General features: G+C 45.9%; 1 protein-coding gene across 5 annotated transcripts in view; it reads left to right on the top strand.

Annotated features, from left to right (window-relative positions):
- The window catches only part of XPO6 (exportin 6), a 113,460-nt gene extending 96,159 nt beyond the window's left edge, over positions 1-17,301 (top strand). For 3 of the 5 annotated variants that reach the window (XM_027834013.3, XM_037909962.2, XM_043523604.1), the window contains 7 exons: positions 367-522; positions 2,104-2,218; positions 4,143-4,314; positions 4,793-4,954; positions 8,717-8,815; positions 11,982-12,212; positions 16,586-17,301. In XM_027834013.3, the coding sequence (XP_027689814.2) occupies positions 367-522; positions 2,104-2,218; positions 4,143-4,314; positions 4,793-4,954; positions 8,717-8,815; positions 11,982-12,212; positions 16,586-16,687 (1,037 nt within the window). In that variant the 3' untranslated portion in view covers positions 16,688-17,301. Of the gene's footprint in view, positions 1-366; positions 523-2,103; positions 2,219-4,142; positions 4,315-4,792; positions 4,955-8,716; positions 8,816-11,174; positions 11,196-11,981; positions 12,213-16,585 lie in introns of those variants that run through there. The other 2 variants (XM_043523605.1, XM_043523606.1) reach the window with 2 other exon arrangements.
- Positions 17,302-22,292: the final 4,991 nt, after the last annotated feature.

Below are 22,292 nucleotides of genomic sequence, written 5' to 3' on the forward strand. Positions count from 1 at the left end.
CTTGTTTGGTGTTACTTTAACTAGCTGTATGTTTAAATGAGACCACTAATCTGCCTTCTCTGTGATCCCATAGTCTGCCTCTTAGTAGAAGCAGTAACCATTTGGACAAGCAAGGTACTTGAACACATGGCTAGCACTAAGCATGTGAGTTGTTGTCTTCAGTGAGCCTGTTTGCTTAAAACTAGGCACACTCTCTGAAGCTCTTTTTGCATTGGGAACTTGAGCTGGTGTATAGTCATCTTGTCTGTGGAAAGGCTTCTAGGTTTTGGCTATTGTAGATGTGGGTGAGTGATTTCTGCCACCTGGTTAGTTTTCTTAGTATCCCTGGAAAATCTCTCATAACTCTTTCTTCATCTTGATTTGCAGCCAAAGTGATCATCCACCAGACACTTAGTGTCTTAGAAGACATTGTGGAGAGTATCTCTGGAGAGTCTACCAAGTCTCGGCAGATCTGTTATCAGTCACTGCAGGAATCCGTGCAGGTCTCACTAGCCCTCTTCCCAGCTTTCATTCATCAGTCAGGTATAACAATAGGATAAGCTTTAATGCTGAGAGTAGCTCTTATGAGCTACTGATAAATGCCCAAGGCCCATTCTGATAAAATTAGCCTTGGCACATACATGATATGCATAGATTTGTTTGCCCAAGTGGAATGTGAATCAGTACCATGGGCAGCTGTTTAATTAGGAACTTTCAGGTTAAGCTGCATCTTGGATCAGGAAAGGGTCAGAGGACATTTGATAGGGAAATGGTCTTAAATTGCTTAAACAACTGGTATTCCAGCTGACGAGGACATAGTCATGAAAGCTTGTAACATACTGAATCCTCAAAATTCCCTATACCTGCTCCTCGGGAATGGTCCCTTGCACCACACACTATGGAACAAACCCGGCTAAGGGTTTAAAAACAAAAAATGTTTTTTGCATGTAATGTTATCTGGCATTTACCATATCTTCAGAATCGTGAAGAGGTGTGGAGGTGTAGCCCGTTCAGACCAAGGCAGACAGTTCTTGAGACTGCTTGTGAAGCAAAGAATCCTGGGTCAGAGCCAGGCCCCAAAGGTCCTTGCTAACCAGTCTTATCCTGAGCAAGACCCCAGTTAATCTTGAGAAGCAGGCTTTGTATCACACTCTGGCAGCTGGAAGCTAAGGCCCCTGGAATACCTAGCACCTCACCTTAAAAGAGGCACCAGGGCAGCCAAGTGAGACCCTCATGGGTCATATCTAGTACCCCAAAGAGAGCTGGCAGCTTCTGCAGTGGAGCAGGAATACAAAACTGTTTCCCTTGGCTGTGTAGAGAAGTAAAGAGTTGGGGGGTAGGGGGAAGAGTAAGAGACAGGATAGAGGACAACTTTAAATGCAAACAAAATCCAGTAGGGTGAGCTGGGGTCACAACTCCCTGATTAACCATTCTGGTGAATAGCTAGCAGACAAGAGAACAGTGAAATTACCTTTGTGAACGGTCTCATGCAGTTGCAATATTTATCCATGGTTGGACATGCACAGTGAAAGAATTGAGCAGATACAGCTTTAACATGGTTACCCAATCAAGTGTCTGAGACAGTGCTAGCACAAGACTTTGAATCTGCAGTGATGATCAGTTAAGCACACAACCATGTGCTGGGAATTACCTCTGAATTCAGCCAAGTGTCTTTAATAATTACAAAAATCAAACCAGTCAGTTTCCTTTTTCTCCTCCTCCCTTCCCCCGCCTCTTAAAGGTGCGTAGCTTTTGAATTTCATGTTACTTCCTGTTGATCCTGTATAAGCAGTGAACTGACAGAGCGTGGCCGAAGAGTAACCTCAGTACCTTCCATGTTGGCTCAGACTAATTAAGTGGGTTCTCTACTGTTAGCACTATATCATGCTGGCTGGATGTATAAAAGGCCACTCCAGTTTGCCTCTTCCACCAGGTGTCAGGTTATAAACCTTTGGCACCAGCCCTTAGTCTCACTTACAATGGCAGCCCTGCTGGTAATCCCAGCATGAATAAGTAAAGGGGAATCCAGCACAGGAGGAGCAGATCATTAACAAAACAAACATTTGCAGTGCTTTACAGCTGTCTTGTTAACACATTCCCTTGCGTTTCTTCTTTCTATTATAGATGTGACAGATGAGATGCTGAGCTTCTTCCTCACCCTCTTCCAAGGACTGAGGGTACAGATGGGAGTACCTTTCACTGAGCAGATCATACAGACCTTCCTAAACATGTTCACCAGGTATCTGTCACCCCAGTTGCCTAACTGATGAAAAGTTATTTCTGGACCCTGTGTGAGGAAGCTCTTTACCTTGAGAACTTCTGCTGTATGAGCAGCTTGCTGATTGGCCACTTCTCTAAAGTGTCCATTAATATTTTCACCCCCTCAAAGTGTCTGGATTTTTTTCCCTGTCCCAGGACGGAATCCATTGGGGGAAGGAGGCAAAAATGCTTCTGAAAAATTCCAGATGACTTGGAGGGAGGAGGCAGGTTACAACACTGGGGGTTGGTCCTGGCGCCGGTTTTGTTCAACATCTTCATTAATGATGTGGATGATGGGATGGGTTGCACGTTCAGCAAGTTTGCGGATGACACTAAGCTGGGGGGAGAGGTAGATATGCTGGAGGGTAGGGATAGGGTCCAGAGTGACCTAGACAAATTGGGAGGATTGGGCCAAAAGAAATCTGATAAGGTTCAACAAGGACAAATATAGAGTCCTGCACTTAGGACGGAAGAATCACATGCACTGCTACAGGTTGGGGACTGACTGGCTAAGCGGCAGTTCTGCAGAAAAGGACCTGGGGATTACAGTGGACAAGAAGCTGGATATGAGTCAACAGTATGCCCTTGTTGCCAAGAAGGTTAACGGCATATTGGGCTGCATTAATAGGAGCATTGCCAGAAGATCGACGGAAGTGATTATTCCCCTCTATTCGGCACTGGTGAGGCCATATCTGGAGTATTGCATCCAGTTTTGGGCCCCCCACTACAGAAAGGATGTGGACAAATTGGAGAGAGTCCAGCAGAGGGCAATGAAAATGATTAGGGGGCTGGGGTACATGACTTATGAGGAATGGCTGAGGGAACTGGGGTTATTTAGTCTGCCGAAGAGAAGAGTGAAGGGGATTTGATAGCAGCCTTCAACTACCTGAAGGGGGTTCCAAAGAGGATGGAGCTGGGCTGTTCTCCATGGTGGCAGATGACAGAACAAGGAGTTATGGTCTCAAGTTGCAGTGTGGGAGGTCTAGGTTGGATATTAGGATAAACTAGGAGGGTGGTGAAGCACTGGAATGGGTTACCTAAGGAGGTGGTGGAATCTCCATCCATAAAGGTTTTTAAGGCCTGGCTTGACAAAGCCCTGGCTGGGATGATTTAGTTAGGGTTGGTCCTGCTTTGAGCAGAGAGTTGGACTAGAGGTCTCTTCCAACCCTAATCTTCTGCGATGCTATGACACAAGAAGCTATCCTCTGCCAGCGAACACAAATCACATTCCCAAGCTCCTCTCATAAATAGGTGGGAACAGATCTTGTATGAACAAAAGGGGGTGTTTTGCTTCTCAGAATCTGAAACAACATTCAGGAATTGATCTCTGCCTCCAGCATAGGCCTAGACTGGGAGCTTCTACGTCTGTGAAGGAAAGAACCTCTCCAGGCTGCAGCACCTTGCATGTGACCATGAATTCGCATCGGTGCCTTGCTCAAGAACGGATAGCCTTTCCAGCTGCAGGATATGTGCTGCTGCCGTTTATAGTGGCCTAGCTGGATGGGGGACTTGACTGCCCACCAGTCATTAACCTGGGGCCTGCACACGACTGCTGTGAGACATGTTAAGGAAATGGCAAAGCTATTGTAATACCTTATGGTTTCATCTAAGACAAAAGAAATATTGCAGAACTGACTTCATGACCTTGTTCTTTGTTGCTCTTTAAGGTCTGGATCAGGAGAATATTGTGTGCCCTAATCATCCTAAATCTATGGAAGCCTGGGTGGTTTTGTGTCACTTCGTCAGAGCCAGCTCCCTTCTGAGATTGGCTGCAATCAGTCTATAGCAACACCTCAAACTAAATTAATGGTGTTTGTCTGCTGCCGTTGCCTTCAAATGTTTTAATTTGACTAAACATCTCCCTCAGACTTCTGACAGTGTCAATGACTTTCTTTGTGTCCTAGAGAGCAGTTAGCAGAGAGCATCCTCCACGAGGGCAGCACTGGCTGTCGTGTGGTTGAGAAGTTTCTGAAGATTCTGCAAGTGGTAGTACAAGAACCAGGCCAAGTGTTCAAGCCTTTCTTACCCAGCATCATCTCGCTGTGCATGGAACAGGTCTACCCCATCATTGCAGAGGTAGGACAACTCCCATACAGCAGGTGGAGTTAGTGTCCCGTTAAAATCCTGAGCTGGAGAAGCAGTTTTGTTTTCCTTCATGCTATTGCAGTCTGAGCCACTAGATGGGGTGAGCTGGGACAGAATTACTGTTAAATCTGGAGCCTGATGGGGGTTGAGGTCATTGCATGGTAGCTGTGAAGAAGCTAAATTTTCAGATATGTTCAAGGCAAGGCTTCAGGACTCACTACATGTACAGTGCATTTTTTGCATAGCCCAGATGAGCATTGGGTCTCATGCTTACCCTAGAGGAAAATAAGCTTTAAGTTCTTGGTCATCAGCTCAGCCATGCCCTTGCTATAATGTAGCACCTCTGGTCTGAAATACTGTTCTGGATGACCACCTGCATATTATGGGGAAGAGCTATTCGTAGTGGGATCCACTGAAGTAGCTGCTTTCCACCAAAGCAGTCTGTTCTAAGATTCTGTTTCTCCCCCAGCGCTCATCTCCTGATGTGAAAGCAGAGTTATTTGAGCTGCTTTTCCGGGTCCTCCATCACAATTGGCGGTATTTCTTCAAGTCTAGCGTTCTGGCAAGTGTCCAGAGAGGGATAGCAGAAGAACAGATGGAGAACGAAGCACAGTTCAGTGCCATTATGCAGGTAACTCAACAACTCTCACAACTTGAGAACTTAGGATTTCCTGATGGAAGTTTTGTGTTGTAGTGACCAGACAATTAGAAACTCTCAGGGTTGACTTAAACTAGGTTTAACATGTCGAGTTCTTGTTGCACAGCTATGGAAATGTTAGCTCACACGTGGGATGTTTGGTTGTGTAGACAAGATGCAGAATATCTTACCCTTTAGAACATAAAGGGATAATAGGCATCTCAAGGGGTCACTTTCTCGATGTGGATTTGTGCACTACAATGATGCAGCACACCCCACATCCAGAACTAAAGCATCACTGTTACCTTTACCGCCACACGTCTCTTGAAGTGCAGTAGGGCAATCTGGTAGTGATGAAAGCTTGTATGGTACTACGGTGTCTCTTCTGGGTTTACGTTGACTTGTTACTATAAGAAGTTCCACTGTATCTGGGTCCACCACATCTAGGAAAGAACAGTTACTGGATATTCTGTAGCAGTGGTGAGCAACTTGGGGCCCGTGGGCTGCATGCGGCCCATCAGGGTAATCTGATTGCGGAACGCAAGACCTTTTGTTTAAGTTGACCGTCCACAGGCACAGCCTCCCGCAGCTCCCAGTGGCCGTGGTTTGCTGTTCCTGGAAAGTGGAAGCAGCGGGATGCAGGGATGTGCTGGCCGCCGCTTCCTGCAGCTTCCATTAGCCGGGAACGGCGAACTGCAGCCACTGGGAGCTGTGGGGGGCCGTCCATGCAGACAGTCAGCGTCCGCAAAATGGCTCATGGCCCACAATCAGATTACCCCGATGGGCCGCATGCAGCCCACGGGCCCCAAGGTTTTACTCTGGCATTTATCAAAACTGCTCGAGCCTGTGGGTACTTACTACTTTAAGAGCAGGATTAGCTCTCCAAAGGGTTTAACGCAGCTTGCAGCAAAATTCAAAGCATCATCCCAATCAATCACCCAGTCGGGCTGCCTGATGCAATGCTCTGTACCTCCAGCCTACTTCAGAGTAAACAGAGCCTTGCGCCATGCCCTGGGAGCTCTCAATCTCTGGGATCTGGCAGGTCCGCACAGGGCAGAGAGTTCCAGAGGGCAGGGCCATCCACTGAGAGGTCAGATCAGAGGCCTGGTCACACAACTGCCTGTGAATGAGCACTCACAGGAGCGGTCCTCTCTGTATTATTACAGGTGGAGACATTTCTCTCTCATTCAGAGAGTTAAACCCTGTATTGAACTTTCTCTGCGTCCTTCCCCTTTCTGTTATCTTACATATGCGGATAATTAGTACATGGCAAGCAGGGGTTTAAATCTTCAGTGCAGTAGCCTGCAGCATGCTAACTGGCCATGTGGACTCTGCTGCGGGACATGGACAGTTCCATAGTACGCTGTGCCCTGCTGCTGTTGACCAGGTCCACACGGCCAGCCAGTGCACAGCAGGCTGTAGATTTACAGCCCCGCTTGTCAAGCACTAACTCTCCAAACAGAGAAGCCCTTAGTTTCCACTGAGATCTACTAGGGCTCATGGCACATCTCTGCATTACTACCCAGGCTATGCAGGGCTGCCTGAGCATGTTTGTTCTTGCCCCTTCTCTGACAGTGTGACTGGACTGAACCTTTCAGCTGCACCTTTCTAAAGTGGCCTTTACTCAGTAATCGAATATTAGCTGCCTTTTGGCCAGCGATTCTAGGCGACTTGGTTTTACTAGTTGGCTCCTGTTAGTTAATGTTCTGCAAATGTTCTCTATGGTAAGAACAGCCTGTGTTATCCAGCGGAGTGCCAGTCTGGGCACTTGCTGCCATATCAGGTCAGAGTCCAGGACTGCGGCTGGATTTCGAAAAATTCTGGGTCATTTTTGACCATTAACACTGAGTTGCATGGCTATCAAGGGTAATCTAGTTTCCTGTTACGTGATGGAAGCTGTGGTACCCTATGGGAGGCATCAGGTAGAACTTTTCTACATCCCATTCCTTGTACAATATTAAAGCAGCTTAGTATGTGAGACTGTCATGCTCCAGAAGCCTCAGGTCTTGGCCTCTATCTGCAACAAGATACTAGTCCAGTCCAGTCCAATCCAGCAAATTTTGTTCCTAGACCCCTTGTGGCTTGTCTTTCAGCTATCTGCAGTTTCAGTTCCTTTTCTTTTATTACTCACAGTAGGAATGTGTTATATCTGCCTATTGTCCTGGCCTCTGGGCTTATCCAGATGTTTAAAACAAAACCTGAACATGTGTACTCTCCCTCTTCCCTCCCCACCCCCACAAAGAGCTGACCAGATGAAAACACCTCATAATCGAGACCAGTGGTTCTCAAACTGTGTGTCAGGACCCCAAAGTCGGTCACTACTCCATTTTAATGGGGTTGCCAGGGCTGGTTTAGACTTGCTGGGGCGCAGGGCCAGAGCCAAAGTCTGAAGGCTTCAGCCCTGGGCAGCAGAGCTCAGGTTACAGGCCCCCTGTCTGGGGCTGAAGCCCTTGGGCTTCAACTTTGGCCTCCCTGCCCAAGGCACTGGGATTTGGGCTTTGACCTCCCTACCCAGGGTAGCGGGGCTTGGGCTTTGGCTTTGGCTCAGGTTGCAGTTCCCCCTCTGGGGTTCATGATGTAATTTTTATTGTCAGAAGGGGGTTGCAGTGCAATGAAGTTGGAGAACCCTTGGACTAGATCAAATCCTCCCATACAGCCAACAAACTTGGGTTCTAGCTGACTACCAAAGGGAGACAATTTCATCACCAGCCATTCCTCCAGTGAGAGAACACTGGCTTGAGCTCTCAAGAGTCTCAATCAAAGGACTGTTCAGAGTGTCTCAGATGTGCTTAGACTTCAGTTCAAGTTTGGTTATTTTTTCTGGTCTGGTATCTGCATGGTTTGTTAAGCAATCACCTCTGCTCTGAGGGTTGACTGGAGTTGGGAGTGTCATGAGAGGTTCTTGTAACTCCTAGGGGGTTTGTCCCTGGGACATGGGCTCTTCGCTACTCTGGATGGGTTTTGCACTTGATAGGGCTCTGCCTGTATCCTTGGTGTCTGGATTATTAGATACAGGAGTGTCTCCCTGAGCTCCTTGATAATATTTCCTGATGAAAGCTGAGAATCGGTCCTGTTTGGCAGGAACATTACTTGGAGGGTGAGGGAGGGAAATGGTTCCCTTTCTGGACTGCCAAAGCTGAAAGCTCGGCTTCCCACATTGCCATACACTAGGTTGGCTGTGTGTGTGAGGTCAGGTTCACAATGAAGGCAAACAGCTGGGGCCGGAGGGGTTAACCAAGACAACTGTAAATGGATGTGGCTCAGCTTAACAGCTGGAAGGGTGTGAGTGAGGTTCTGAAAAGGAGGCAGGTCTTTCAAACAGCCTTCAGATTCTGCGTTGGGGAGAAGTGGTGGTTGAGCTTTTAGGGGCTGAAGCGCTAACTCTGCCGTCTGGGCTGACTTCTCCAGGTGTCTGTTTCAAAGGAGGCCAGTCACTTGCCCTCCCAGCCTGGGCACTAGGTAGCAGTTCCCTGCAGGAGAGCACGAGCAGGATTAGGCAGTATGTCTAGTATGGGAATGGGAGTTGAACCTGAAAAGCTCAGACAACACAAGCCTCTGGGCTGACAGAGGGCCCTGCCAAGTGGTATGTACACTGATGCTAGGAGATCCAGTCGGGCACCAAATACTCCAATATATAGATCTGCCTTTGGCCAGCACTTGATGTCATATACTCCAGTTCTGTCTGGCAAACCTGCATGCTGGTCTTTAGGCATATTGTTACTCATTCCATCTCCTAAGATCTGTCTTTTTCCATAGGCATTTGGCCAGTCCTTCCTGCAGCCTGACATACACCTATTTAAACAGAATCTCTTCTACCTGGAGACACTGAATACCAAGCAGAAGCTATACCACAAGGTGAGTGCCAGTTGGTCAACTCCTATGTGTGCTGTATGCAGCAGCTAGAGGGGACTGTGCTGGGACCTGCTATATACCAAATCCTGAGCCACTGCTCGGCTGAGCAGTGTGACACTATTATGGTCTGGTATCTTGTGAACCTGGAATGCTAGAAGTTACTGCTTGATGGTACTGGAAAGCTGCAACTCCAAGCTCTAGGTGGTATACAGCATGCCCCGGAGAGGTTTTGGAGTAAAGGCTGTGGGCAGGGGGTGCAGCAGGCCTTGACTCCTCATGTTCCTCCAGTGGTAGTTCTGCGAGGGGCACAGCACAGATTAAATCAACATTCCCCTCAGTCTGTTGCACTGGTGTCTGGTACAGAAGTGATCCCACCTCTGCACTGGTCACAGCAAAAACCTCGTGGGCTCTTCATTGACAGTAGGGAGGAGGATGGAAGGAGGCATCCCAAAATGGGAGGGGAGGAAAGGATTCACTGGGGCAAATCTTCCCCCTCCCTTGAGCAGAAGGAGCACAGAATAGGTGAGCCCCCACCATCACTTAGTCTCTCCATGTTATGGAGAGAGGAGAAGAGAGCAAGTCCAGGATAGGAGCCTCCCCCTTGTGGAGGCAGAGGAAGGAAATTTGCCATCTATCCCAACAGCCAGGAAGGACTGGACTGGAATGAATGGAAGGACCAAAAGCTATTGTACGTAGGGGTTTGAGCATGGCAAAGGATGACTTTGGGTGCTGGGGTTTGGACTAGGTCTGTCAAGCAATTAAACAAATTAATCCGATTAATTGCGATTAACCGTGTGATTAAACAATAATGGAATACCATTTATTTAAAAAATTGTGGATGTTTTCTACATTTTGAAATATATTGATTTCAATTACAACACAGAATTGAAAGTGTACAGTGCTCACTTTATATTTATTTATTATAAGTATTTGCACTGTTAAAAGAAATAGTATTTTTCAATTCACTTACTAATACAAATACTGTAGTGCAATTTCACTATCATGAAAGTTGAACTTACATATATAGAATTATGTACAAAAAAATCTGCATTCAAAAATAAAACAATGTAAAACTTCAGAGCCTGCAAGTCCACTCAGTGCTACTTCTTGTTCAGCCAATTGCTCAGACAAATATGTTTGTTTACATTTGCAGGAGATAATGCTGCCTGCTTGTTGTTTACAATGTCACCTGAAAGTGAGAACAGTCGTTTGCATGGCACTGTTTTAACCAGCATCACAAGATATTTAAATGCTAGATGTGCTAAAGAGTCATATGTCCCTTCATGCTTCAGCCACCTTTCCAGGAAACATGCGTCCATGCTGATGACAGATTCTACTTGATAGCAATCCAAAGCAGTGCAGACCAACGCATGTTCACTTTCATTATCTGAGTCCGATACCACCGGCAGAAGGTTGATTTTCTTTTTTGGTGGTTTGGGTACTGTAGTTTTTGCATCGGAGTGTTGCTCTTTTAAGACTTCTGAAAGCATGCTCCACACCTCATCCCTCTCAGATTTTGGAAGGCATTTCAGATTCTTAAACCTTGGGTCAAGTGCTGTAGCTATCTTTAGAAATCTCACTTTGGCACCTTCTTTGCATTTTGTCAAATCTTCAGTGAAAGTGTTCTTAAAATGAACAACATGTGCTGGGTCATCATTCGAGACTGCTATAACATGAAATATATGGCAGAATGCGGGTAAAATAGCAAGGGGCATACAGTTCTTCCCCAAGGAGTTCAGACACAAATTTAATTAACGTATTTTTTTTAACAAGCGTCATCAGCATGGAAGCATGTCCTCTGGAATGGTGGCCTAAGCATGAAGGGGCATATGAATGTTTAGCATATCTGGCACATAAATACCTTGCAATGCCAGCTACAAAAGTGCCATGTGAATGTCTTTTCTCACTGTCAGGCGATGTAAATAAGAAGTGGGCAGCATTATATCCTGTAAATGTAAACAAACTTGTTTGTCTTAGTGATTGGCTGACCAAGAAGTAGGACTGAGTGCACTTGTAGGCTCTGAAGTTTTTTACATTGTTTTGTTTTTGAGTGCAGTTATGTAACAAAAATATCTACATTTGTAAGTTGCACTTTCACTACAAAGAGATTGCACTACAGTACTTGTATGAGGTGAATTGAAAAATACTATCTTATCTTTTTTGCAGTGCAAATATTTGTAATGAAATGAAAGTGCATATTTTTAATTACAACACAGAATACAATATATGTGGAAATGTAGAAAAACATCCAAAATATTTAATACATTTCAATTGGAATTCTATTGTTTAAGTGCAGTTAAAACTGCAATTAATCGCAATTCATTTTTTTGAGTTAATCACGTGAGTTAACTGCGATTGACAGCCCTAGTATGGACTCATCAGTGGAGGAAGGCTAATGATCTCTGTGTGAAGCATTTGACCCTCACCTTGGCAGGCTGCAAGGTATTTGACCTTTAAAATCAAGTCATTGTGATTGTCGTGTTGAGTTCGCCCCACTTCAGTTCTGGCATATTGGCCATTGTCTTGAAGGACTGGAGGTAGAATCTGGGGCTTAGCCCTCCTGGCTACCAGATGAAAGCAGAGACCCCAGGTTAGGACCAGCTACCACAGAGGAACTCTGTCCTTGACCTGTGTCAATAGCGATGCCACAGCAGGCTGTTGTGGCTGGTGCAGTAACTAATCTTCAAGACCTGTTGGAACCTCTGGCATTGGGTGGACGTCTGATGGGCTGGAGTGAGAAAGGGACTTATTGATCTCCTGCTCAAGGAGTGGATGTTTAAACTGCCTTCGTTCTTCTGAGTCCATAACCACTGAGCTGAATGGGGCCAAATTCACCCCTGCCTTACACCAGGGATTAATTTGGCTCACTGTTCCAGTCCCTGCAGACTCAGCACTGCTACACTGGGGTGTGTTCTGCACGGTCAAAAGGGGCTAGCAGCTTCTGTTCCTAAGTGAAAGCTGAAATCCTAGAGAAACCATTGAGGCCTCCAGCAAGCGGTGGTCAGATGCAGCTGTGCTTACTGCCTTGATCTGGCCTTCGCCGTTAAGAACTGCTTCTCCCCTTAGTGGGCATACTGACATGGCACTATGTACTGGCTCAGTTTGACCCTGTCCAGGGAGCTTGACAGCTTGGGAGGATATGACTGAGTGTGCTTCTCTCGCCCTGCAGAAGATCTTCCGGACAACTATGCTGTTTCAGTTTGTGAATGTGCTGCTTCAGGTGCTGGTCCACAAATCACACGACCTGTTGCAGGAAGAAATTGGCATTGCCATCTACAACATGGCCTCAGTGGACTTTGATAGCTTCTACTCGGCCTTTCTCACAGAGTTCTTAGCCAGTTGTGACGGCGTGGACTCCAATCAGAAAAATGTACTGGGAAGGAATTTCAAAATGGACAGGGTAAGGGGGAGCAACGCTGCAGAGGGGTTACCTCTGGGCCAGGTACTAGCATGCATCACAGCAGAGTTATGTCATGACACATTCACTACCAGCTGGAGACCTGACCGCCGCGAATTCCCCACCAAACAAAAGGGATTTCTCAGAATCGTCACTAAAGACGTGTGGCATTCCTATTGTCCTCTGTGCCTGCAACTGGAATTTCCTAGGGCTGCTAGCAAATCCAGCTGCTGTCTTGTCTCTGATTGTCTACCCAGCTGTGAATGAATTGACATATTGGGGGAATAAACTTCACCTGTGGCACTTACTCACAGGGCCAGGATTACTTACACTCGTTCTGGAACAAGGTCACTCAGGCCTTGCCCAACCAAGAGCTACCCTAGCAATTTACCTGGAGCTCAAGAGCTGTAGCAAAGATGTATAAAATAGTGTAGCTGCAATCTCATCCATCTCCTGCAGGCCTTTTGGATAGAGCGGGAGTAAGTGGGGGGGCTCTAATCTCCCCAATGTGCACATCCTTATGAATAGGGCTGTCAAACAATTAAAAAAATGAATCTCGATTAATCATACAATTAAACAATAATGGAATACCATTTATTTAAATATTTGTGGGTGTTTTCTACATTTTCAAAGATACTGTTTTCAAGTACAACACAGAATACAAAGTGTACAGTGCTCGCTTTATATTTTTGATTACAAGTATTTGCACAAAAAAAAATAGTATTTTTCAATTCACCTAATACAAGTACTGTAGTGCAATCTCTTTATCATGAAAGTTGAACTTACAAATGTAGAATTATGTACAAAAAAAAACTACATTCAAAAATAAAACAATCTAAAATTTTAGAATCTGCAAGTCCACTCAGTCCTACTTCTTGTTCAGCTAATTTCTCAGACAGACAAGTTTGTTTACAGCAGGAGATAATGCTGTCCACTTCTTGTTTACAATGTCATCTGAAAGTGAAGAACAGGCGTTTTCATGGCACTGTTGTAGCCGGCGTTGCAAGATACTTACGTGCTAGATGTGTTAAAGATTTATATGTGCCTTCATGCTTTGACCGCCATTCCAGAGGACATGTGTCCATGCTGATGATGGATTCTGCTCGATAACAATACAAAGCAGTGCGGACTGATGCATGTACATTTTCATTATCTGAGTCAGATACCACTGACAGAAGGTTGATTTTCTTTTTTGGTGGTTCGGGTTCTGTAGTTTCCGCATCTTTTGCTCTTTTAAGACTTCTGAAAGCCTGCTCCACACTTCATCCTTTCAGATTCTTAAACTTTGGGTCCAGTGCTGTAGCTATCTTTAGAAATCTCACACTGGTACCTTCTTTGCATTTTGTCAGATCTGCAGTGAAAGTGTTCTTAAAATGAACATGTGCTAGGTCATTGTCCGAGACTGCTGTAACAGGAAATATATGGCAGAATGCAGGTAAAACAGAGCCGGGGACATACAGTTCTCCCCCAAAGAGTTGAGTCACAAATTTAATAAACGCTTTTTTAACGAGCGTCATCAGCATGGAAGCATGTCCTCTGGAATGGTGGCTGAAGCATGAAGGGGCATACGAATCTTTAGTGCATCTGGCATGTAAATACCTTGCAATGCCAGCTACAAAAGTTCCATTAAAATGCCTGTTCTCACTTTCTGGTGACGTAAATAAGAAGAGGGCAATTATTATCTCCTGTAAATGTAAACAAACTTGTTTGTCTTAGCGATTGGCTGAACAAGAAGTAGGACTGAGTGCACTTGCAGGCTCTAAAGTTTTACATGGTTTGTTTTATTTTTGAATGTTGTTTTTTGTACATAATTCTACATTTGTAAGTTCAACTTTCATGATAATGAGATTGCACTACAGTACTTGTATTAAGTGAATTGAAAAATACTATTGGCCAAACCGGACAGTCTCTACACACAAGAATAAATGGACACAAATCAGATGTCAAGAATTATAACATTCAAAAACCAGTCGGAGAACACTTCAACCTCCCTGGACACTCAATTACAGACCTAAAAGTTGCAATTATTCAACAAAATACCTTCAAAAACAGACTCCAATGAGAAACTGCAGAACTGGAATTAATTTGCAAACTGGACACCATTAAATTAGGCTTAAGTAAAGACTGGGAGTAGATGAGTCATTACACAAACTAAAAACTATTTCCCCGTGCTAATTTTCCCCCTGCTGTTACTCACACCTTCTTGTCAACTGTTTAAAATGGGCCATACTGATTATCACTACAAAAGTGTGTTTTTTCTCCTGCTGATAATAGCCCACCTTAATCGATTAGTCTCGTTTGAGTTGGTATGGCAACCCCCATTTTTTTCATGTTCTCTGTATATATTGTGGCAGAGTTCCGACCGTGTCCCTTTGGGTCCCGCGCTTCCAGGCAGTTTATGCTAGCCTCAGAGGGTCACTGCGACCCTTCACGTAGGCCCTTCTCTCTCTAGGGCCAGGGTACAGTCTATTGAGCCCTTTTCATCATCAGCCAGCAAAGAGGTTGGTGAGAGAACTCCCACAGTCTGTTGTCCCTACGGGCTTATTCAAAAACAGTTTAGCCTCCTGTCCTGACAGAGGCCTGTCTTCCCCTCCCAGGAGGTGTTTCTGTAGCGGCGGGTTGGGGGGAACCCGGGCCCGCCCTCTACTCCGGGTTCCGGCCCAGGGACCCTAATGGCAGCAGCTGTTGGTAGCCAACCTTTCACTTCCAGAGTTGCTATATTTCCCTGGACCACTTCCCCACAGCTCCCCCACTTCTCTCTCTTAATGCCTTCTTCACCTTTACCTTAGGGCTCCCTTTCCAGTGGCTTGAGGGTGTCTTCATTACCGAGCCCTTCAGCTGCACTTGCTCTCCTCTGCCTGACTGGAGTGAGCCCTTTTATAGTATCAGAGGGGCCTTAATTAGAGTCTGGTGTTTACATTAGCTTAACAGCCTCACCTGACTCTTTGCAGGCTAATTGGAGTCATGTGCCCACCCTAGCCTGGAACAGCCCCTGCTCTGGTCAGTCAGGGAACAGAAAACTGCTTATCCAGTGGCCAGTATATCTGCCTTCTGCGACTCTGCTGTACCCAACTTGCCTGGGTCTATCACGTAATATATATCTGCCTACTGTATTTTCCACTGCATGCATCTGATGAAGTGGGCTTTAGCCCACAAAAGCTTATGCTCAAATAAATTTGTTAGTCTCTAAGGTGCCACAAGTACTCCTCGTTCTTTTTGCTGATACAGACTAACATGGCTACCACTCTGAAAACTGTTTCTTTTGTTTATCATTTTTACAGTGCAAATGTTTATAATAAAAATATACACTGATTTCAATTACAACACAGGATACAATATACATGAAAATGTAGAAAAACATCCAAAATATTTAATAAATTTCAATTGGTAATCTATGGTTTACCAGTGCAATTAATCCCGATTAATTTTTTAAATCGTAATCAGTTTTTTTGAGTTAATCGCATGAGTTAACTGTGATTGACAGCCCTACTTATGAAATATACCTGGCAATGGTTACAGACCAACTTCCAAGCTCCGGGGAGCGCACATGGCCTTTGGGTGCTCCTGATCTAGAAGGGGATTTGTATGGAGGGAGGCAGGAAACCGGGAAGAAATAAGAATGGCCCTACTGGGTCAGATCAAAGGTTCATGTAGCCCAGGATCCTGTCTACTGACAGTGGCCAGTACCAGGTGCCCCAGAAGGAATGAACAGAACAGGTTATCATCAAGTGATCCATCCACTGTCACTCATTCCCAACTTCTGGCAAACAGAGGCCAGGGACACCATCCCTGCCCATCCTGGCTAATAGCCTTCATTTCCTTGTTGGCTTCTAAAATAGCCAAATGCAGTTGGAAAATAGGAGTTTTTGCTTCCATGTGTCCTGTCATACTAGGAAACTTGGGGATTGCCCTGCGTGGCTCCACTGCAAAGAAGCACACAGGTTGCTGTTCTAGCAGATGGCTCCTCCCCTGGCCATATGATACCAGCTCATGTTCTGCGTGCCTAGGCACACTAAGAAATCAGTCCTGTAAATAAAATCCAGGATTTTCAAGCTTCTCTTGCAGGGAACCCCATTCTCAATAACTAGCCATTAGATTGAAGAACTATTCCAGGCAGAGAAGTGGCTTCTCTTAATATGAGATTTCAATAAGAGCATATTTACATCAAGGATTTGCCCTGGGATCGAGTGGAGGGAACTGCCATAAGGTATTCCTCTGGCATCTACGGGAGAACTGGATTACAGGTGAAATAAATAGGGGCTTTTGTCTTTGCTCATTGATTTACTAGGACAATGCCAAATACTGCTCTCTGTGGTAAAATAGGTACTTGCAGGCCCTACTCCATTGTCACTGTAACTGTGTTGATCTTTCTCCAGGACCTGCCATCTTTTACCCAGAACGTGCACAGACTGGTGAATGACCTGCGCTACTACAGGCTCTGCAATGACAGTTTGCCGCCGGGAACTGTGAAGCTATAGTTTCTGCACTGGACTCGTATTGATCACTGTAAAGAATGGATTTGTACTTCTTTTGTCACCACTTCTTCTCCTCCCTGCTCTCGTCAGTACTCGAGGATGATGCAGTGTCTTGTGCATGGGCACATGTTCTTGGATTCACGCACCACCATGCTTCCTTACCCAACCCAGAAGCCTCCCCGTTGAGTCAGCAGCACTGCCCGCAAGAATGCGTCTTAACGCCAACCGTAGGGCATTCCCACCATGTGAAAAGTCATCTTGCTGGGTTCTTGTTTTACTAATGTAGCACTTTGTTGCGTCCAGAGATTTCAGTGAGTCGTCTTGACAAATCTTGTGTGTGTCAATCATGAGGCAGAAACGCCAAAGACTACTTCAGACATTCGCACCTTCGCATCATTCCACCTTCCCGCCCCTGCCCTGCTCTTGGAGGAGAATTGTGATGTCGGGACTGGTTCGGCACTTGTGTCACTCCCTTTCGTTTTAAACTGCCTTGAAGCCTCCCTGCTATTTTCAGGGATTTAGAAACTTGAGGGTTTTTTAATGTTTCCTCATCATTCCATTGTGATACTAAAACAACATGCTTAATGGAAATAAAGTGCTTACTTTGTTGTTTTAAATAGCTTCTTAGCTCCATCAAGTTGCTTTGCTAGTTGGAAAGGCATTTCTTACCATGGGAAGTATGAGGGGGAGAGGCACTGGGTTCTTGCCCTCCTGTCCATCCCAAAATGGGAAGACATTTTCAAAGGTGCATGATGCTGCAGCATGGGATACCTGGATTCAAGGTTAATCTTGGGATAGACCAAGGGGTTTTTATCTTGGAGGTTGAGTGGCGGGTACAAAGTTCAACAGTCTCCATTCTGACTGGGCCAAAGTTTATGATGGCCCCAGTAGCACATTTGTGCCATCGTTAGGCAACTGGGACATGGTCTTTGCTTTTATGGTCTCTAATTTCTGTGGCGGTCCTGTCTGAAGCATTACTTCATCATCTGATCCCCACTAGGGTGGTGAGGCCGTCCAGAGCCAGGGTTGAATGATTTGCATACCCTGGATGTTCGTGGATTCACGTGCCACCACTGAGGAAGCAGTGCTGCTTGTTGGAAGAGAGCAGTTGTTTTGGTGCCTCCTGAAATCTCAAGCTAATTTCCTTTAGGTGGTGCACACCTGAATGAGTTTCCACCTAGAAAGATGTGCAGGTTGATCTTGCACTGTAGTGTTGGCAAAGGAGACTCTTAACAAGGAGCCTTGCAGTAGCATTGCCAGTGTGCACAGTGTTCCTAAACCAGGCATTTTTGGGGAGCAGGAATATTCTCATATCCAGGTAGGGGGGAGAGAGCGCTCAGTCCTATTTTGGTTCTAAGAGCTCCACTTCCATCTTGTGTTTCTGAAAACAGTCCCCTCACTTGTACAAGAAGGTAGCTGGCTGGGTGCTCAGGGCCTTGGCAATGCCTGTGTATGCACTGAAGTACATCCAGTGGGGCTTGACTTCTGCCATGGACACAGCACAGCCATTTCTGTGCACTGCTTCCCAGGCTGGCACCCGTTTTGTGTGTCTTTGCACAATACTTAGAAGTCATAGCAAAATATTGACCTGGGATGAAAGTGCATGTTTTCCCCTGTCTGAACAATTAAGCAAGGGCAGGACTCTGGAAGGAATCCAGGCCTGGATGATGGAGTCACTGGAGCTCGTACTAAAGCTACCAAGCCTTATTCACCCATAAAAAGAATCAAAAAGGCCACAAAGGCAATTGTTTGCACTTTGTAGGTCACCTGTAAGGTGGCTAGTCTCACCAACCAAAGAAGGTGTTCATCTGTGGTTCATAAGATCCCTATATCTGTGACTGACATTATCTGAAATTGCTAAACTCTAGCATCTGTCTGTCATCCATGTTTGTCACGCAAGGCCTATGCCAGCATATCTGAGGTCGCTATAGGTTCAGGCAGAGTTGGTCTTCCATGATAAAAGCTTTGGTATCTGGTGGTAATTGAAGAGACTGGTCCTTTTATTATGTTGGCTGTCCCTTCCTTACAACAGTAAGCAGATTTTCCAGACCGTTTCCTAGTATGCCTCCACGTCCTGACTGGCAAGCAGATGACCATGCATGTTGATCAAGTGTATCTACTGTCCCTTCCCGTCATTGCTCTGGGGCATGGGAGCAGCCCAGTGGCTTAACCTCCAACCCTGCTGGCAGAGAGATGCCAGCGCAGAGTGGGAAGGTTAACGTTACAATTTGTAGGTGAGAGACAATCCACAGTGAATTAAGCTTTATTGTGAAGGGGGGATGTTTACACTAACCACTGGAGATCACTGTGAATGGACTCTACTGCAGGGAGTGGGGTGACACTCAGGCTACAGGGACTGGGTGAGAGGGTACTGGGAACACAGGGCCATGTGTATTTCCCTTTGTGATGTGTCAGCACCAGGGTAGAGTCCTTGATACTTGGCTTCTTTAAAAGAAAACAACTTTCCTGGTGCCACTGTTCTGGGAGCAATGACCTGCTGCATTGCAACAAGCTGTGACATTTGCCCCTTGGAACGCAAGGGGACTGTAGATCAGTGACCAGGTGGCTCTTTGGAGAGTGTCTGCGCTTGCTTCACTCAGATGAAAAGGTTTAGGGGACCAGCATAGAGAAGCTGAGCACAGTGAGAACAGGCCAGGAATATGACTACTGATGGACTATCAAATGGCCTTGCTTTGGAGCTGTGTGTGGGACTGGAAAGGGGAAGGAGGCACCTTCTCTTCCATTAATGAGAGCTGCTCCAGAGCAGAATTCCCAACTGTTGCTTTAAAATTTAGTAGCTCTTTTCCAGTTGTTTTGGGAGAAAATGGACCGGTCTTCATGGATGAAGCTCTCCTTGTTATCTGGCTTGAAGGCAGGGCTACTTCAGAGCACATCCAGCAGCCCCTTTGCATGTCTGGTTGTATTGACAAATGCAGGTGGGATTCTCTGTGGATAAAAGGCTTGGTGTATTTGGCCTTTCAGTCTCTCCTAATAAGATTAATTCCTCTGTAACAGAGCTGCCTCTTCCTTCTGCCATGAAACCAAACTCCCTTGTACACACGCTGATACCCTGCTGTTGTATATCGGGATCATCTGGAAAGAGGTGGGAAATGGAGAACAGCCCTTCATCTTTGTTGCCCATTTGAATCAAAAACTCCAGTCAATTTCCCAGTGGCTGCTTGTTCACATCCACTAATGCTCCTTTGTGGGCAATCTCAGCAGAGAAGTTATGGGTCAATGGGACCCTGAGATGGAACTCCCATTTCATTTATGGGTTGATGCATCCACCAGCAATGTGATGTCAGGAAGTTTGTGACTACCTTTGCTGACTCCGCATCACGTCTGCAGTGCTTAGTCTGTTTGTTTGTACATCACCCTTCTTTTCCACTTGCAGTAGCCTTGACTACGTCAGCATGTGGCTTCCACTTTTGGGAAGTGGGAAGCAAGATCTCGATCGAGTCTATCCCTGGTCTGTCCCTTTCTCAGCTGTTCATGCGTCCAGCATGCAGGGGACAGAGTTGCAGATATCTCAGGCCTCCTGTCTCCATTGCCTCTGCTTTCTTCTTGCCTTCTAGGAAGGAAACAATGAAGGAGACAGAAGGAAGAGGCAGGTCTGGGATCAAAAGGGAAAGTGGTGGTGACTGCCTCTTCTCTGGTCATTTGCCTCATCTATGGTCAGAATGTAATGGGTAGGCTGATGATAGCTGAGAGACACTGTTCTTCCAGAGCTGTGCTGGCTTTGCAGGGATTGTATCAGTTTGCTGTCAGGAAAGTGAGAGACTATGGCCAGAAGGTGCCCAAGGAGCAGGTCTTGAGTGAGAGGGGGCATTTATACACAACCACTGTCTTTAATCCACTGTTGCACTTGGAGAGGGATTGGGCATCAGCTGCATTTCCCTGTCCACAAAGAATAGCCCTGCTCCTGGGTATGTGGCCAATCCTTCACCTGCTTGGTCATTGCCTCTAGACCCTAAGAGCTTTGGTGCATTTTGCCTCAGTTGTTGGTCACCGCCAGTGAAGTATGAGGTCTTCCTCTAAAGCCCTTTCCCTTTTTCTCTCTCATTACTCCCAGCTCTTGTCTTTGGTATTTCGCCAGCACCGTCCAGAGCAGATAGCCAGACTCCTCTCGATTTCCACTAGAGTGCACTGGGGCTGTTACAGATGGAGGAGGATGTTGGTTGGCCCAGCCTTGCTCAGGTGCAAGTGCTATCAGCTAGCTATCCTCTCTGGAGGGCTGTCTTACTGCTGAAGACCAACCTGTGCAGCAGGGAGATTTTGAAAACAAGGTCGGACTTATGGGAAGAGTCAAATCAAGGGCACACGGGTTTGCTGTGTGCAGTGAGTGATCAGGAAGATTAGGCTGTGTGCTCGCTTCTTAGGAGGGGACAGAGAAGTATTTTTGAAGGCTGTGGCAGTTTGACTTGTAGGGGCAGTTTGGCTCTTAATGCCACTGGGACCTGAATAGGAGGCATTGTCTTGAGTTCTGATGTAATAGGAAACGTCTGAATAACAAGATTCACAGCTGTAGAGCACATGCTGCACACTCGCTCATCAATAACACGTGATGGATACTGTATGACTTGTATGAACAGTACAGCAGCAAAGAATGGTCTTGTGGATCTGTCCCAGGAGTGCGAGCCCAGAGATCTGGGTTTGTGACCTTGAGCCAAAGCACCTAACTCTTCTGCATCTCAATTACCCCATCTGGGCAGGTCTGTTGTAGGGCTTAATTCATTGTTTGTAAAGCGTCTTGGAGATCCAGTGAGCACTATATGAGCGCAAAGTAGTATTAATTAGTGCATGCATACAAATGTGACAGGAGCATTCTGGGAACTAGTTCAAATTACCTCCCTTTTAAAGAAAACACTTAGTGACTACAATTTTCCATTAGCTTGGAACTGGTTAAATAGAAATGTTTGAGTCAAACAGTTGTCCTAAGAAGAGTCTCAGGAATCTTGTGTGTGGGAAATAAAATTCATCCAGTTATCAAATTAATTACAGGAAATTAATCCCAGCTCTTTTGTGGTTTGCTGTCCCTAGAGCCCCTTGCTGAGCTTGTGATGGTCACCATTAAAACAGCAAAATTTGCCAGCTGTCACCATGCTCTCTAAGCTGAGTTACTGCAGTAGTCCCCTATGATTTACCGTGAGCAGTAAAAGCTCTGTGACGGCTACCACTGTCAGGAGTGATTGGTCTTTTAATGGTGACCAGAGATTTATAGAAGCAAACCATCTTCTGTACAAAAGATCCATGAGACACCTTTGTGGTGACTGCAGCTGTGGTACCATCCACTAGCCGCCCTCTCACGCCTGTTGGTGCACAGGGAAGTGGATTGGGTGGCAGGAGGACCTAACTTCTGTTCCCAGCTGTGCCTTGACTTTGTGTAACCCTAGGCACGTTTTAGTTTCTGTGCCTCTGTTTCCCTGTTTGTAACAGGGAGATGATGCAAAGTGCTAAGTGTCCTCCATTCCCTGTTCAGATTCACCTGCTTAGATTAAACTCTGAATAAGATATTTGAAACATTCTTTGGAGCATCAGTTTTGAAATGCTTCTCTTCTCTCCCCCCCTCTCCCCCCCCCCCTTTCATATTCTAATGCAAACTTCTGGT

This window comes from Chelonia mydas, chromosome 10 (genome assembly GCF_015237465.2).
Source record: "Chelonia mydas isolate rCheMyd1 chromosome 10, rCheMyd1.pri.v2, whole genome shotgun sequence".
Classification (NCBI taxonomy): Eukaryota; Metazoa; Chordata; order Testudines; family Cheloniidae; genus Chelonia; species Chelonia mydas.